This window comes from Netta rufina (genome assembly GCF_964035555.1).
Source record: "Netta rufina genome assembly, chromosome: 4".
NCBI classification, from domain to species: domain Eukaryota; kingdom Metazoa; phylum Chordata; class Aves; order Anseriformes; family Anatidae; genus Netta; species Netta rufina.
The window spans coordinates 67,666,297-67,684,897 of NC_140127.1; the positions used below are offsets into that span (position 1 = coordinate 67,666,297).

An 18,601-nucleotide genomic window follows, 5' to 3' on the forward strand; every position below is an offset into this window, starting at 1 on the left:
TAAAAGCATATTAGAGTAACTATACTCTTGTCTGAATTCTGAAATTTCAAAATTTTCATGGTACTCTGATAAAAGAATAGCTGTTTCATAAGCCAGTACCATTCCTGGAAAGAATGTATACTCTGCATTGTTGTTGTTGATTTTGTTTTTTAAACACAATTGTGAGGCAGGTCACGCAGTTTGCCCAAGGGCAGCGTGTGAACCACCAGCAAGCAGCTCCCAGTCTGAAACAATGCTTTAGGTAAGACTACAACTATAATGAAACCTATAGTCAACTTTATATCTATCATACATCAAAAGGTTTATCTAACACATGAAAACCTTTACCAAATTTAAAATCCTTAATTACAGACCAGGATATTTTTCTTTATAAAGTAAAACACAAATTCTAAATAAAAACCATGCTAAAACTACTATTGCACACGTTAAGGAAGATCACTTACAAGTTTCCTACATCAGTTGAGGGCTTCCCAAATATATTTATTTGAAACTGAACTTACACCCTTCCATCCAAATTCTGAGGTATAAAAAGTACGTCTTTTTAAGTGATGAAAAGTCACTGTCCTGCATACTGAACTCTTAACACAGAAGCTGAATTTTGCTTTCCAACTTGCTGCTACTTCATCATAATACCAAATGAAGGAAGGGAAAACAAGGAAAATGGAGACAAAGTAGTCTGAAGTTATATGACTTTTTCACTTTATCCATACACCTTTTATTTCTATTCTACTTCAAAGTAGCACACTAGAAATTTTGATTTCTAATACGGTAGCTTCCTATAGTTGAATATACAGCAGTCAGCAACGTTCACATTCTCAGAAAAACTGTAACGAGCAAGATAAGACAAGACATCCAAGTAGCAGATCAAATCGCAGTTAAAAGTGAGAGAAGATAGTAGCCTATGTTCCCAAACACAAGTCACAATAAGGCACAGCTGTAGTTAGCAGGATATAACTCAAAGCAAAATAAAATTACAAAGTCTTGAACTGAACAAAAGAAGTAGTACAAAACCAGGCACTTAATTCAACCTAAGCCTAAAAGAAAATGTTAAGACATGAAAATATAGCTCATGTGTCCAAACAATTTTTTGTGTCCGAACTCTGTAACACCGCATAAGGTAACCACAACACGATTAGTCCTTACAGTGGATTTGTAGTCTTAGATTAAATTCATTTCATTTCTAATGATCATGCAACACACATATCCTGGTGCTTAGCACAAATAATTTAATATTTAATTTTCATTTTGCATGGAAGTTTCTAGATATTTTTGGCAATAAATAGTGCAGCTTGGAAGCTGGTTGCTACAGAAGTAGCTGAGCCTTCCCTTTCCTTCATCGCCAGCTCCTACTGCTGAAGTACCCACTTCCCTGATTTTAATCACCAGCTTGATTTTCTAATTTCATTGGTCCTGGCTCAAACCCATTTGAACATCTACTCGAAATCACTTTGACATAGGCTATTTGTTATAATCTACGTTTCAAATCTCTCAGTAACAGCAGCTGACGATACACATGTGCTTGTTACAGTACTTAAACAGTAACTACAATAGTAACAAGCACGTGGAAAATAGAGTGATCACTCACTACATTCAGAGCTGCAAGAAGCAGCTGGTAGCAATGACAGGAACAGAACAAAGCTTTTCACCAAGAAAGGAGTTTATAACTGAACTCCATAGGAAGAGCTTAAAAAGAGAAAATTAGAGGGTGTTGAAACATTTAATGTGATTCTGTGTTTGTACAACAGTAGTATTTTGTATTCCCTTTTTTTATTCACATCACTAAACAGGGAAATACCGTAACTCCCATTTTACAGACGGGCCTGTAGAATGCAGTGATTTGTGCAACATCCAAGGAAGTCTATAAATAATCAGGGATTTGTGCCAGCAACTTTTAAATTGCAGCCAACTACTATAATCCAAGATCTGCAACAAAGTGACGATGTCAGCTGTATTGACAAGGTGAAGAACTCAAAAAATAATATTCTGGACCAAGCAAAAGGTGCAAAGGCTTTCAAGGAATGTGGTCAGGAGAGATGCTTTATACCTTCTACCTCTTACCAACAAACAGAAAATTTAGGAAGAAATTTATGGTGATAGAGTGGAAAATATGGCAACAGCAAGTACCCAGTAATAACCCACTGGAGAGAAGATGAAGTTGTTTAGAGTGCCAGAGTTATCAGCAACAGTAGCTAGCAATACATTTACCCTCCAGAATACTACCAGCCACTTTAAGGTAGAATATGTTTTGAAAGCAAACAGAAAAAGCACGCCACTGAAAGAGTTAAATGAGACGTACACCACTAATATCTTAAGTGACACAGATTAGAAAATGCTCTCCCTAAAAGACTTTAGTCATGAGAACACATGTATCATGTTTAAATATAACCCCGCTCTTACTGTCGGGAAAAGCTAGTGGACTACTTAGTAAACAGGATCTCTTTCCAAAGCACCCAAATATATTCTATAGCAGCACTCGAAATCTTTCTCAGAAGAAGACAAAAGGAAATTTATCCAAAGGTTTGAAAGGAAAACGGTACAAGCTTTCTTCTCAGTGAAGGTTTACTTGTGTCAACAAGCTGAAGCAAGATACACAGAACTTCCTGTTCTTTCACCTTGCAAGTGTATCAACAACAAAAGCACATTTGTAGATGTTTACAGAAGTATTGGGATCTGTGTGCAACACTATTCAGAGGCTGTAACACAAAGCTGTGATTCTCTTCCACAGAGCATCAGGTGAACACTAAGTGTTGCAAGCTGTAAACTACAAAGAAAGAGCAAAACCTCTCATCCTAACAAGTCTCTCAGCTTACGCTGTGTGTTAGGAATGAGGCAATCTACTCCCATGCATGGAGATACACAGGAGCAGCTGTTCTGGGATAGCTGTTCTTGACAAATCCTGGTCTACAGCAGCTTTTGGAATTATTAGACAGAGCTGGGCCTAGCAGAAAAGGATAAAAGTCTCACGGAAGCCTCAAGTCAAACAGCCAAAATAGGCACATTTAGAACTCCAAAAATTCCAACAGAAAAAGGCAGACTCGTATGGTTCCTAACACTTTAAAAAGAGTATTTCATCAAGGAAAGGAGGCAGAGGAAAGAACTTTCTGAGAATTAGAATACGGCCAGGAATATGTCTCAGAATTTCAGCAACACAAGAAATTCTAGACTGCAAAAGATCTGCTTAACTTAGTGGGGAATGACACCATATTCCAGTTTGCTCCTTTAGAAGACCAGGCAGACTGGAAAGACTGCCAGTTAGAAAATGTGGTGGCTATAGCTGCATATACTCCAGCTGTACCTCAGATCAGGCCACTTCCTAAAGAAAAGAGGAGTCATAAGGAGAAGCCAGTGAATTAGGCTGATCTACAGATCAATAGATGGCAGCACTAGGAGAAGTTCTGCTGCTACCTTCGGTCAAGGAGAAGATGAAAAGTCACTAGTTGCATTTTATTTGTATATAGAGACAGAATATGAAAAACGGAACCTGCATTTGTAAGCAAAAAATTTTGGAAATTCTTTATATACGGAATGTCTTAAACACCTACTCATTCAACAATTGTCTCGGAACTCAAAATTACCTCACTGCAAACAACAACATGAGGCAATGTTTCAAGTATTACCTGATTTGAAGATATGTATTAAGCACATAAGCAGCGTGCCCAGCTCCTGGCAGTAGAAAGTATGCTGCTGCTCATTCATATCCACTTTCAATTGTTTGGTGACAATATCTTCCAGTAGAATACCAACCAGTTGTAATAAGAACCTTAAAAAAAATATGCATACCATCAACAGGAAAACCATCACTGCAACATCCTTCAGAATAAGGTGATGTTTGCCTACGAAACTCAGTAAATTTAAAACCAAAATAAAAAATCCTTGTGCATTTATCCAAAAGAAAATGTTAAATTAAATACTATATAACAGGTTGGCCCCAAACAAACATGATGCTATTGCTATGGACAGGTAAGAAATTCAATAATTACATAACAGAACTGTGTTATCTACTCATTAGCTGAAGTCGTAAGTGACAGCATGCATCCAACAGCCCACCTCACTCACACAGCAAACACTGAAAATGACATGGTGTCTTCCTAGTGATTTGCAATCAGCTAAAAAAATACGCCTTGACAGTTACTGCAGCTCAGCTAAGGAAGGGTAGCTTGGTAAGTCACAGGAACTGAGCTGCTGGCAGCCTCATTTATCCACATTCACTCTACAACATGGATTCCATATCAAACCTCCATCCAGGTATACTGGGTTTATGTGGCAAGGGTTGGGTAGTGAGGGGGTCTACAGGGATAGCCTCTGTGAGAAAAGCTCAGGAGCTGCCCCATGGTAGAGCAAAGTCAGCTCCAGCCAGCTCCAAAGGAGACCCACTGCTGACCAGAAAGAAGCCAACGAGCAATGCTGGTTGGACCCCTGTGAGAGCGGACTTAAAAAGGAAAAAAACTGCTGTGCAACAACAACTGGGAGAGAGGAGTGAGAAGCAGCCCTGCAGCCCCCAAGGTCAGTGCAGCAGGAGGGCTCCAGGCACACAGCAGCAGTTCCCCTGAGGCGAGGCCCCTGGTGTAGCAGGCTGTGCCCCTGCAGCCCATGGGTCCCACATGGAGCAGATCTCCACGCTGCAGTCCATGGAGGAGCCCCCGGCAGAGCAGGTGGATGTGGCCTGGAGGAGGCTGAGGCCCATGGAGAGCCCCCAGGCCAGAGCTGCAGCCCACGGAGAGGAACCCACACAGGAGCAAGGATCTGGGGGAAGCTGCCACCCATAGGGGACCTGTGCTGGAGCAGTTTGCTCCTGACAGATAACCCCATGGTATGAATCCATGTTGGAGCAGTTCTTGAAGAGCTGCTGCCTATGGGAAGCCCGCCCAGGCTCAGTTCAGGAAGGATGGCATCCCATGGGAGGGACCCCACGGGGAGCAGGGGCAGAGTCACCATGAAGGAGTGGTGGTAACTGACCATAACCCCCATTCCCTGTTCCCCTGCACCACTCAGGAGGGAAGAGGTAGAAGGTGTATGGGGAGAAGGTGTTTTCAGTTTGCTTTTAGTTCTCACTATTCTTGTCTGCTAGTAATAGGCAATAAATTAATCTCCCTATGCTGGATTTGTTTTGTTCCTGATGGTAATTGGTGAGCAACCTCCCTGTCCTTATCTCAACCCTTGAGCCCTTTCCATCATATTTTTTCACCCTTTTTCTTTGAGGAGGGGGAGCAAGAGAGTGGTTGTGATGGGGCTTAGCTGCCCAGCAGGGTGAAACCACCACACCAAGTTTAATAAAAAAAAAAAAAAAAAAAAAAAAAAAAAAAAGAGCAAAACAGAACCCCAAAAAAGGGTGTCTGCAATAAGCAATGCTTGCTCCTGGCCATAATCATTCCTCGACCTACTCTGGTTGGACATAAGGTCATGTTAAGAGTGTCCAGATGCCCCTTTTCCTTCTATCCATCACCCCCACCAGTAAGCTGAATAAGAAGCAGAATTTTCTTTTTATCTGAAATTCCATACTTGAGTAAAAAGTTTTTAGTTTCTTAAACAAATAGCTATTTCAAATGCCTCCCACCACATTAAAACGTAATTGTCTTAATGACAAACACTGTGTCAACAGAATACGATCACCATCTCTCCATCTTTCATTTTGCTTAAGTCATTCTTGCAGAGCTTCAGCATGGGAAGCTAACTAGACAAAGCAAGCTCTTAAAAAGTAGAAAATAAAGAGCAGGACTAACTTAATCAATTGTATCTATTTGCTGCCAAGATTCTAGTACAGAACACAGGCTTCTGCTGTGGGTATGATTCATCTTTCAGGCCCCACAGAGAGAGGATGGAAAGGATTAAACAGTTAAAGCTTGGAGTTGATTTTAATAACACCAGGATTTATCCGTCATAATGGCTCCAGTAGGTCTTTCACTTGGCTTGAGAAGAGACACTGAAACAGTGCAAAGTCCCTACGAAAAACTCATCTCCTTTCTTTGCTGTTCAACTCGTTATTCCCTCTTCCATACACCCTCCTCCCGTGTATCAACTTCGGAGACTTTATTTCTGTCAGATATGTAATATATGTGCATGCATAGAGTTGTTAATATATTTGTGACTTCTCAGAAATCTTAATCTTACACTTAAGTTATTCAAGACAACATACCTAGAAAATGTCTCTTCAGGCAGATATTTAGCCTGTTTAACCTCAGCACGATCCTCTGGTGTGGATACATTATTTTCTCCACGTCTCAGTCTGTTAATTGCTTGACACGAAATCAAATATGGTGAGAAAGAAAGCTCCTGAATACGGGATAGAACTATGTCTTCTGTGGATTGTGAAATCAGAACTCTAAGGATAGCTAAAATTCCAGAAATCCATAGCTGAACAGTGCTCACTGATGCCTAGCAAACAAACCAAAAAAAAAAAAAATGTAGATTGTTAGAGTGAATAAGCATGACCATTGCCAAAAGCACGGCATTTGGAAGACCTGAACACCGAAGTTTTTTGCTGCTTGCTCCATTCTCATGTCTAATTTTATGCAACAGCTAATTAAAATGTTCAACTTCAAAAGAATTCAACACAACATAGGAATATATTCAGCCTTCCTACAGCAAATCTCCGAAGAAATTAACAATCTCAACTATCAAAATAGTACTAGCACTTGCATAGGAAAAATGTGTTTTACGTAATGAATTGCAATCTAGATTTACCATAACTGCATGTATTTTTAGGATCAGGAAGGCAGAGAAACAAAAAGAAGGTAAATAACCCAAAAGCAGAACACTTCTGTATAAAATGCTAGAGATAGTAAATCTTGTTAATTCTAATGAATTCTTTCCTAAGCTGTGCTTCAGGTATTTCAACACCACATTGCAAAAAAAAAAAAATGAGTAGAAATACAAGCTCTTTCATTTGGCATGAAGGACACAAGATTCTCTCTTCTCTTGAAACATCCACTTTTACTACTACTCTAGAAACACTTCACGTGTTTTAACAGGTTCCCCCCTGCTTACCATTGTTTTAGGGGTAACAAACATACTCCTTAAAAGCATGTCCACAGGGCGAAGGGAAGAAGGAGCTAAAATTTCAAACAAAGTGTTCAATACTCCAAGGGCATCATGAGAATCTATATGCATCTGGAAAAGAAAACCACAAAACTAATTTATAACTACCACCACACGTAAATGCAACACAAAATTACCATTTCATGTTTTAAACATTTCTGTAACAACCTGTATATAATAAGGCTGCCCTTTACAGCACAAAATTTACAGCAATAAAATCTATGAAAAGTAAATTGAAACTTTCATTGCAGGCCTTCCTACTTAGTAGGTTTGAGAACATGGGCAAAAATCTATCCCACAATATTCAATATATGTATCGTTTATTTTAGGAAAAATATGCCAGATTCAGAGAATGAGGCAAAAAGACTGATCGTCATAAAACTTAAAAACTTTTCTCTTCCCTGCACATCCTTGCAGGCGTATTATAGACAGCAGTGGTGACACAGGAATAACAATGTTTTGGCCATGAATAAGCTTAAGATGACAATCAGGAGGAAAAAAAAAGTCCTAATCATCAGAGAAGTGAATGGCTACAGCTGAATTACACTGCAGCAACAGAGGCAGGAGTAGTAAGGATCAAGCCTGACTTGATCAGTTTTTTAGTTAAATTATAAAGAAATTGATTGCAAAAAGCAAAGGACTGGACTTTATCTGGACGAACCTATCTTGCCAGCCTAATTTGATAGTTGAGTACATGCACAGATCATACAAAACAAAGGCCAACTCCAGTTTGCCAGCATTTTAGCTTCCCTCAAAAACTGCTGTCTGATCTTCCATACAGCCTACCCTCCCCCGCCATGCAACCTCCTCATAGGAGGGGAGAATCTGTCAAAGAGTGAAGAACATATTAAGGGCACAATTTCATTAGTTTTACTTTATATCCTGGAATTAGAAATAATTACTTCAAACAAAGTTGTACAGTAAAACAAGCCCTCTGTTGCTTAGGGACAGTACTCCCTTTAGGACAAGGATTCTCTGTAGACTCTTCTTCCCAGATACAAAGGATCTATAACCTATCCTCAATCTACAGTCCATTTCTGGGCTCCCCAGTAATGCAGACTCACACACACTGGAACAAGCCCTGCAGAAAGTCACATAAATGATTAAGAGCTTGGAGCACCTGTCATACAAAGGGAGGCTGAGACAGATGAGATTGTTCAGCCTGGAGAAGGCTCTGGGGGATGCTAAGCTGTTAGAACAGGTCCAGAGGACAGCCACAAAGATGATCAAGGGGCTGGAGCACCTCTAATATGAGGAAAGGTAGAAAGAGCTGTGGCTGTTCAGCTTACAGAAGACAAGGCTCCAGGATGTCCTCATTGCAGCTTTTCAGTACTTAAAAGGTGGCTTATAAAAAAGATGGAGAGCAACTCTTTGCTCAGTCAGATAATGACAGGAGAATGGGGAATGGTTTTAATCTAAAAGAAGGGAAATTTGGATTATAAATTAGGAGGAAATGCTTTACTCAGAGGGTGAAACACTGAAGCAGGTTGCCCAGAGAAGTTGTAGATGCCCCATCCCTGGAGGCGCTCAAAGCCAGGCTGGACAAGGCCCTGGGCAATCTGATCTAGCGGGCAGCATCCCTGCCTATGGCGGGAGGTGGAACTAGATGAGCTTTGAGGTCACTTCCAACCCAAGTCATTCTGTAATATTATGATCTTAACAGCGTGTACAAATATCTGGCCAGGGGCAAGAAGGAGACAAGAAGACAAGACAAGTACAGTCTTGTCAGTAGTACCCAGCACCAGAAGGAGAGGCAATGGGCAAAAGTTGAAATACAGGAAACATCCATTGAAATACAACTCTCTAAATTCTCCTGCATTTTTTCCTTCTCCCTGTGAGGATGCTCAAACACTGGAAGAGACCCAGACAGGTGATGGAGGCTCCATCCTTAGAGATGGTCAAAATCTGACTAGACGTGGTCATAAGAAGCCTGCTCCAGATGCCTTCTCAAAGCAGGGTCAATCTCTAGAAGTCCATTTCAGCCTCAACTATTCTGCAACTCTGTGATTTATAAATGCAGTTTTGGGTGATGCTTTTTCATTCTCCTTACTAAAACAAATGCAGTTAGACCCACCACAATTATGAAAAAAATGGGAGAATATTCACATTAGGAAGTGCTCTGAGCAAGACACAATTGTGTACATACGAAAAACAGAATGAGCTTTATCTGGGAACAGCCTAGAAGATATCACACATACTGCGTGTATTTAAAATATGACCTGCATCATTTCAAAGGCTTAGTTTATCCTACAGTAATTATTTTTCTGGATATGGTGGCTACACCTTAAAGAAAACACAGAAATTATCCAAAGCCATAATTACAATAATTGGTTACAGGAATTATTTTACAAGTTTATAGATTAAAAAAATGCATATAGCAACCTGTTGTTTTGCAAGCATTGGGAGAATAATGTCAGCTATTTGCCGGGACAATCTCTTCCATTTGTCTTCATTTTCCTTATGACACTGCTGCAACACTAAGATGAACATTTCCAGCACCTGAGGGAAGTCCAAAAGAATGCAAGTAAACACCATACTATCGGGAAACATTCAAGTAATGCTGCAATGGGGAAAAAAAAAAATCATCACTTCATGCATTTGGCAAAAAAGCAACAAGAAAAGAAAATCCACGTGAGAAGCCATACAATATTTTAAAATTCCATTTTTGGGTTCAAAGTTTGTTCTGCGTTGTGACTTTATTACTACTGTTATTTTTAAAAGAATTTTTCAGTTACTTTTATAAACCAGAAATAAAATGTTTTCTTGATCCTTCTTAAACTGCATTTGTCAAAACACTAGTCAACGGGAAAGAAGATAGAATATCTGAGTGCCGTTGAGTGCATTTTCCCACATGTATGCTTTTTCTTATAGAGCTCATTCCCCTGGGATGCATCACTTTTTTATACATCATGTAAAAGTTTTAAGTCAGTCTTTAATGGTGGACACCAACAGCAAGGATCATTTTCAGTAGCTGAATATGTTACTGACTTGAGGGTTACAGAGACCATACTTTCCAGGATAGTCAGGCCAAAGACATAGCAGGCAGGAATGTTAATATATGAACTGGGAAGTGGGAAAGAAGAATTTGGTTCTGAAAACTAGTTATATTATGGAGCACTTCTAAAAGAAAGTCAAGCAGTTCAGAATCAGAAACAGACCATCAAAAAATAAATAAAAAAATCACCAGACGACTTTCTTCCCAAAGAGCTTTCTCATGAGAAAGGAGATAGAAGCAATTCTGGGTTGAATTACTTTAACTCTCCATTCTCCAACTCTATGTAGTTACAGTTGTAAAAGGAAAAAAAAAAAAAGAAAAAAAAAAAGGATAAAGATTGCAGTTCTTGGAGCCTCTCGAGTTACAGGAACACCACTGCAGAATGTCCCTGCCATAGCCAAACAATAGAACTGCCTGGGGTTAGCTTATATACACTGCATGAGCAGAAAAGGACAGAATAAGAGCTACAAAAGGGATAGTGTGGGATGAAGAGCAATGCATGGGTGGTCTTTAATAGGTTAAGTGTGTCAGAAGAGGATCTGCTAGCAATTACAGTACCTTATGTAACACAAAGTTATTCACTATTTTACATCATGTGTCTACAGAGTGTCATTTCATATAGTTATATTAGTCATTTTATGATTATAAAACTACAAATTCAAAAGAAAATGTGGATACACAAAATTATTCCAATCTGAACATGCAGTTCTAACAAATTATTTTGACAAGATGTACTGACTTTTCTCCAACTATTCTCAGAAAATGCATTGCTTACATTAGCATACACTAGAATTGCATTTTCACATGATGAGAGGAAAAGCATGTTAAGTTTGTTAATCGCCTGAAAAAGCAATAAGCTCCTGTGTTAATTATGTCACTTCCCTTAAAATTACCTTTATGTTTTTCTTTCAAACAAAGTGTGTTGATGAAAGCCATTCTTACACTCCTACATGATATAAATATGTTTTCCATATCTGTGAGATCTGGGGCAAAGGGGTAATTGACAACTGTGTAGCTACCATCCTCATTACCTTATTCAAATAGTTTTTTAACATGTTATTAAGTTACTGCTATTGCACAGCAACACTTACATTATTTCTAAACAGCACATTACCTCTTCCACTTTCCCCCCCCAAATTCTTTTGAGTTTCTTGGTTTCTAATTTATTACAACTCTTCTTTTAACCTTCTGTTTAGTCAATCTGCAACACAACCAGGATCATGATCCTTACTGAAGCTTTTCAGTGCTTTGTAACCTAGGCTTGCCTATAATGTGCAACAGACATATTATTTAACTTGCAATAACTGATTTGTACCACAGAAGCTTTCCCCTACCACAATAGTCTTTGAACACTCTCCATATACTGAAAGATCACACACAGAGTCCAGATATTCAAGATTTGTGTAGAAAATTATTAATATGTCCTGAAGCATTTTTAGCAGTCAAAACAATGTTACCCTTTTACAGAGCATAAACAGGAACACTGTCTTCTTTTACCTGATGGTACTGGATAAGTCTCAGCAGCATTGACACTACCACCTCCTTCTGCGTTTCCAACTCTTTTCCAGCATCAGCTTTATTCGTCCCTCTTAACACAAAGAGATCATGAACGATGGGCTGCAGAGCCGGTATTGCTAAAACGGCAAGTTTTTGTTTGTTTTAGCATGAGACAAGTCATTCTTGAACACTATTTTCTTGTTCTAACAATTCAGCTACTAAAAGAAAATTGCTCTTGTTGTTTAAATGTTTTTCCCATCCCTGAAAAGAAAGACTTTCCGCACATAGATGTCTATCTTTTTAGTTCTAGTAGAACAAAGTTTATATTGTGTACATACTTACTCCTTCTCACAGAGCTAAACAATACTTTTCAAAAAAGTTCCTCAGCAGAATCACTAGCAAGTACAGGACAGATGCTTCTACTTAAAGGCTCAAAGGGGAGAAAACAGAAATGGGACTAAATATCAACATCAAAGCCTTTAAAATATTGCTGCATTGTGAACTAATGTTAACAGGGTACAATAAATTTCATGGAAAAATTAAATGAAACTTATTTAAGATATTAAAAATTTATAACCTAGTGTTTTCTGGAACAATCATTATGACCCCACTTCTCTATACCTTAGAACAGCAGTTATACTTTATTGCTGAACTACCAGCAATAAACTGATTTTTTATTTATTTTTTTTTTTAAATTACCATGTGTAACAGCTTTCCTCCCACTGGCCATGATTCCATCACACAGCTGAATGATCTTAGGAATTCCGATTATCTGTTTGGAATGATACCGCTCGTAAGACAGCAACACCAGAAAAAAAAAGATATTAGGAATAATTGCTTCAGACTCCCTGAAAACAAAAAAACAAAAATGTCAAGTTTGAATTGCACAACTCTGTTCAGTAGAAATGAACCTGTTTCCACTAAAAAAATTTTAAAGAATGCATTCTGCTTTTATATAGCATTTTAATAATTTGTGCTTGATTCTTTACTACCATTTTTTCAAGGGATTTAATTTCTTTCAACTTCTGACCATTGCTCACAGTTACTAACATTATAACATATTATTTAATGTACACAATGAAAAGTAATATTTCTGTAGGAGACCCCACAGAGCAAAACAAAATTATCCTTTCATACAAATTCAAGTGTGAGAAAAACAGAAATAGCTGACAAATTCCATCACATTGCTTATGATGTGTTAGGTACTATAAAAAAAAAAACACATAGCAGTTGCTCAGAATACAAAATGGATTCACACTGAATCCACAATAGGTCTCCCTTCAGCAGCTGAATCCTATTGATTCCTCAATGCAAAGCTTTGGTGGATTCCCCAAATAAATGGTTTTAAAATACCAATTTGAGAAACAGCACAACAGTTTAATTCTACTTATGTCCAATTTCTTCAACCACAGGGAACCTAAATCTTCTGAAAGGGTTACTATTAGAGACAGAAAATATACAAACACACTGCCTGGAATATAACACTCCCGTTCTCATAAAACAAACAAAAAAATGCAAAACTAATCCCTATATGCTTCAGAATAAGACAGTAGTAAATTCTCACTTGTTCAAAGGATCTTTGCTAATTGCATACCTGAACTGTCCGACTTCAATGTATTCAAACTGCTTTAGCACAAATCCAATAAACACCTGAAGAAAGAATGAAGTGTTAAAAAAAGTACACAACAGAAACATAAATTACCATCTGAAATTATTTTGACAGAATTACAGAAGTCTGTGTTTTAGGAGAGAAAGAAAAGACATGCACTGAAAATCATTTATACTTATAGCTCACTCTGATATGTTATGGAACATTCTCTCCAGAGTTACAGGTCTTGAGAATCTTGATGTTGTAGCTTATTACAGTTTGCATGAATTTATGTTGTATTTTAGCAGTAAATGTGTCTACATATTTAATAATATAACTTCCTTTCTTGCTCATGTAACGTGCTATTTGAGGCATTACAGCCAGAAAGCCAGGAATCAATCAAAAAGCCTAACTCAGCTCCAATATAAAATCCCTAATAATCATGCATTGAGAAGATTTACTGCATATCAATTCACAGGAAAGTCACCAGTTGCATCTTGTAGTTTATAAACCTGAAAATACTGTAGTGAATAAAACACTAAAAGTTTGCTATAGATTTACTTTTTATACGGACAACCACACAGGCTACCAGCTACCAGTGAATTTGCCACCAGCTTCCCCCTTGCCACTGAAATTGAATGCTGCTTGACAACCACAATGCTCACTACCAGTCATGCTTAAGTCTTTTTTGTTTTTTGTTTGTTTCTGTTTTTGTTTTCTGTTCTGTAAATACAATACTGATTGTATTGTGCACATCATCTTATTCCTAAAGTCAATCTGATGAACAGTTCTTACACAGTTGTTGCAGAGTTTAAGTAATTTATATGCAACATAAAACCAAAAATCCAGAAGTTCCTTGTGTTTGGTGAGGGAACTAAGTTTCACCCTCTGTTTTGTCTTTGTTTTCAGCTACATTACAATGAATGGATTGTGGCAAATATATTTGCTGTAAATATTTAGCCTACTAGTGAGACGTTGTATCACAAATTTGCAGAAACAGCGAGGTACCAACCTGATCTGAATCCAGAAGACAGTAGTTAACTCGTAGCTGAACCAGTTGAGCAAGCAAGTCTAAAACTTGTCTCTGCAGCTGTACCGATGTTGTCGTAGTGTATTGTTTCAATGCTTTTATGACAAGGGGTTCAAATAAACGAATGTGATTGTGAATAGCATTCTGTAACAGAGAGATTTTAAAGTAATCTAATATCTGAACAGGTCTCATTCAAAAACTTTTTAAAAGGAGGAAGAGTTTTAAATGTAACATACAGGTCTTTTAAAAGGACTATAAAAATATGAGTACCTTATCAGCACGGTGTTTTGCTGCACTGCTAATGCTGGTTTTCAGCTGTGTAGAAACTTTCTGCAGCACATCAAACCATCTGTGATGAGAAACAACAAAAAAAAAAACACATACTCTAAGAAAATGGAGGTATAAACAAGCTGTCTTAGAAACATTCTTTTACCTGATGCCAGCTTTCATCTACCTGACTGCTTCAAGAATCTTAGTAAGAAGAAAGAGCAATAGAAACAACCTACAATACACTTTGATCAGACAATGTAATCTGTGGACAATAAGCATCTTGTAAAAACAGAATTTCTGGTATCCTTTGGTCATTATTCTGCCTTTCCTTTAAGGCTATTGACTATTTACTACAATTAGAAAATTAATTAAATATTTGCACTCAAAGCTTTTTTTTTTTTTTTTTTTTTTTAAAAAAAAAAAAAGGCATAATAATTTTAAGTGATATCTGTTTTAATGCTTCAACTCTGATTTGGAAAACACAGTAGCAATTGATCAGTGTTATATTTGAGACTCCACTACCAAGAAAAAAAATACTTCTCAAATCTACAAGAAGTAATACACAATACTGCAATTGCAAGTTACTTTGCTCCCTTATATTCGCATTTAGGAAAAACAATAAAAAGATTCTAGTCTATTTCAAGTCAATATCATATCGTACAAGAATACAGAAGTTACCCTGAAGCATCGTGGTCCTGCTCAGCCTGAACCATGTTCCTCAGACTAGCATCAGCAAGTGCCTGTGTAAAATGTGTATATGGTGCCATGAAGCAGTAGTGATAGAGCCCAGGTCTCAGATTGGAAGAACCTAAACGCTGAGCTTTGCCTTGAGCTTTACTCGTATTTGAAGACAAGCCATCGTACTGAGAAGCCAGATTTGTCCCAAATAATGTTTTTAGTAACTGGAGAAGAAAATTGGAAAAAAGATTAATGTTTTAGGACTTCAGAAAACTTGACTCCTCATCCTCCCAAAGAACAAAAAAGGGTAGGTCATCACAAACAAAGCACAAACTGAGGGTCATGTAGTCAAATACAAGACAACAGGAAAAAAAAGCTAGGAGAACAATCCACAAATCAGCCAAGAAGATAAGCAAGCCCTTCAGTTGCAAAAATCTGTGACAACTCAAAACAGTCTACTAAAGCTGTTCTCCCACCAAAATGAAACTTTGGTGTTTTGAAGACAGATGCTCAACAGGAAGCCTGCAAGAACCCTATCAGTACAACAGGCCTTTGCTTTCCAGGTCTTCTCATGTAGTTAACTAGCTGTGGAAAACATTCACAAAGGTAGAAAACAAACTTGTTTTCTTAGTACTCAAATATTTGAGTTGGAAGCAGTTTGAGAAACTAGTTATTCAAGTGGTATCAAGTTTCAAAATAAATCATAAAAAAATAAAGAAAAACAGTTTGCTCCACCTGTGACAATTTCCCAACACTGCTTCCCTAAAAAGAATGGTCATAAATGGTATCCAAATGATATGCACAGGACATGTTTGTTTCTTATAACACAAACAAATTACCTCCTTACCTGCTGTACACAAACTGTGGCCATAGTTGGTTCTCTGTTGAAACATGATTTCAGATATCCCAAAATTTCTTCCACACACTAGAAAAGCAGAAAAATAAGAAAAATGCAATTAAGTGACTTTTATATAATTAAGTATTAATACGAAAACTGGACAATAGCACTTTATTTTTACTGCATAAAAGCTACACTAAACTTAAGGAATATTTCTTTACCTATTTTCACCATATAAATACAAAATTTGCCTCGAATGTCTTAAAATACAATGCATACCACCACAGTTAAGGAGAGAAAATACCAAGGCACAAGAAAGGAAAGGAGAATGGCTGCCTTCTCACATCTTGCATATTTAACATGAGCATATTTAGATGTATTGATACAGTGAGAATGACTGAAGGGAAATCATTTTGGTGGGAAAATCTTCACATAAAATATAAACAGTAGAAAATCACTCCTGTTTTCAAATGCAGCAATGTAACCCAGAAAATCCACTTTTGTATCTTACACCCAACCTGGCAACCCAACTAGGACTACTGTCTCAACAATTTTTAAATCCATTATACTTGTTTTTTCCTGGTAAGGACGACAAATATTGGACAACTTAATTGCAAATAAACACAAGCAAAAAACAAACATCTCGTACCTTTCCAATGTCTTGAAGAGTTGCAAGTTCCAAGATTTGCGACAGAACATCTAAGGCAGACCTCAAGAAGCATCCAAACTTTTCATTACTGTTTTGGAGATCCAAAGTAACCTGGGTCACAGAAGTAAAACAATCTTTTTCTTAATAGTTACTAGACAAGGAGATAGAAATTGCAGAAAGGAACAGGTATAGAGACAAAACTGTCTTCTACGTAAAATTTCAGTGTATTTCATCAACAGCACTGACAAACTCCCCCCTCATGAACTGCTGGAATAGCAGTACTTCATTTTGACTAAAAATAAAAATGGATCTTCTAGCTTAAGGCAGTTACAGTAGGAAGGTCTAGGATATTGATAAGTAATGGACAAGGGATAATGTATTTCTCAAAAACATAGCAGGTGTTTAAGAATACACCCCCCTGATTTGTTAGTGTATAAATCAGAACACTAAGCCCTTATGGAATGCATCTTTTATTACCTGCACTAATGAGGAAAACAAACTTACCCATCCTGGAATAAACTGTTGAGAAAATAAGACATTGTGATCCATTTGGCACTACCAAGCCAGTGAAGGATCTCTTAGTATGAGCAGTAATGATAGCAGAGAACTAAGCAATATGGTGACAGTGCCCATCGGGTTTTAAGGTCTTTTTTTGGCAAAATAAGGCAATGTGATTGCCTTAATAAGGCAGTAAGGCAAATGAGATCCTCAATACAACACTAACTTTGGACAGTCTGAGCTTCTCAGAGGTGAATCTCGTGCTACAGTTTAAGTCCATGGAAACATTCCACTTTTTTTTTTTTTTTTTAAATTTACTAACAGAACAGGTAGGGTTACTGCCTCAGCAGAGCCAGTTTTAAAGGGAACAAAATGATTGCTCAACTACATTTTATTCAACCAAGTGATGTCATACAGTACCTTATAATTAGCATGAGTCGCTTTCAAGACATCATATAACTTCAGATATGATGGAAGATGATAAAAGCTTCCTACTGAAGATGATTTACTTGTTGGAACAGGCCCACTGGCATCAGTTTGCCTAGTAGCTTAAAGATACATAATATATTAGCATTATTTTTTCTACAGTGCTCACGACATGTAATTCAGTATTATTTTACATCCCCAATTTTCAGATAAAACATCCAAATTAACAGCAGAAATTTTTGGATCTGAATGCACATTTTAAAATTGCAAAAACACACTGTACAGCTATAAAGTGTACTGGCATTCTAAAAAAGCATCCTTATATGATGCAATTTTACCCTGGGAGCTTATTGCTGAAGACCAAGTACAATTTACAGAAGAGAATTAACACCTATTTCCTTCATTCACTAATAAGAAAAAATGTCAAGCTTCATAATCTTGTTTCCAAGAGCAACATGAGCTGCTCCTACCAAAAAACACAAAGCAACTTGAATTTCTTTAACTATAGCATATGCAAAAATTACTTCATAGTCAATAGGTGAGTGGATTCAGAAAAAAGTGATGAAAAAGATTCAGAACCAACCTGCTCTAAACAGTACAGTCGCTTTACATTAAAAAGCGCACACAAAGATCTACCTGCACCATAGCTGCCTTTCCTGCAATTCAGTACTGAGAAGAACTTCAACTTTGGGACAGTACTGAAGTACCTGACAGTAAGCCAGCCAGCCTTTTGATCTAGGATTTCAAAAAACAAGTTACTCGATTCTTTCTACCCTCAACGGTGTATCTATACTCCTATTTACCCTCCCACCTACTGTCCCCATGTAAGTATGTGTACCTACCTGGACTAGTTTCACCACCCTTTTTAGGGCTCATTGGCACAGAAGCCTGCTCCACTGGCTCCCTCTCTTTCCCCTTCCTCCGAATTGGACTAAGAGAAGGTGGGTTTGTGAGAGAAGGTAATGCTGCCTAGAATTAAAAGAAGTTTTGTTAATTTTGTATGTAAAAGTAGCTTTTCTTCTATAGAAATACAAGCATATTCACTTTCTTTAAAGTCCTCTTTATTTGACTGTCAATTTAATCAGAACATCTCCACT

General features: G+C 37.6%; 1 protein-coding gene across 2 annotated transcripts in view; it reads right to left on the minus strand.

Moving 5' to 3' along the window:
• HTT (huntingtin) overlaps positions 1–18,601 on the minus strand; it is an 83,904-nt gene that overhangs the window by 29,385 nt on the left and 35,918 nt on the right. For both annotated transcript variants that reach the window (XR_014618364.1, XM_084285993.1), the window contains exons 26-39: positions 18,347–18,473; positions 17,499–17,626; positions 16,581–16,691; positions 15,941–16,018; positions 15,094–15,317; positions 14,416–14,494; positions 14,128–14,289; positions 13,122–13,177; positions 12,227–12,375; positions 11,528–11,664; positions 9,418–9,534; positions 6,985–7,107; positions 6,134–6,372; positions 3,618–3,760 (exon numbers count right to left, since the gene is read on the minus strand). Coding sequence is in view for 1 of the 2 variants with exons in the window: in XM_084285993.1 (XP_084142119.1) it covers positions 3,618–3,760; positions 6,134–6,372; positions 6,985–7,107; positions 9,418–9,534; positions 11,528–11,664; positions 12,227–12,375; positions 13,122–13,177; positions 14,128–14,289; positions 14,416–14,494; positions 15,094–15,317; positions 15,941–16,018; positions 16,581–16,691; positions 17,499–17,626; positions 18,347–18,473 (1,873 nt within the window). In the remaining variant the exon portion in view is untranslated. The remainder of the gene's footprint in view (positions 1–3,617; positions 3,761–6,133; positions 6,373–6,984; positions 7,108–9,417; positions 9,535–11,527; positions 11,665–12,226; positions 12,376–13,121; positions 13,178–14,127; positions 14,290–14,415; positions 14,495–15,093; positions 15,318–15,940; positions 16,019–16,580; positions 16,692–17,498; positions 17,627–18,346; positions 18,474–18,601) is intronic.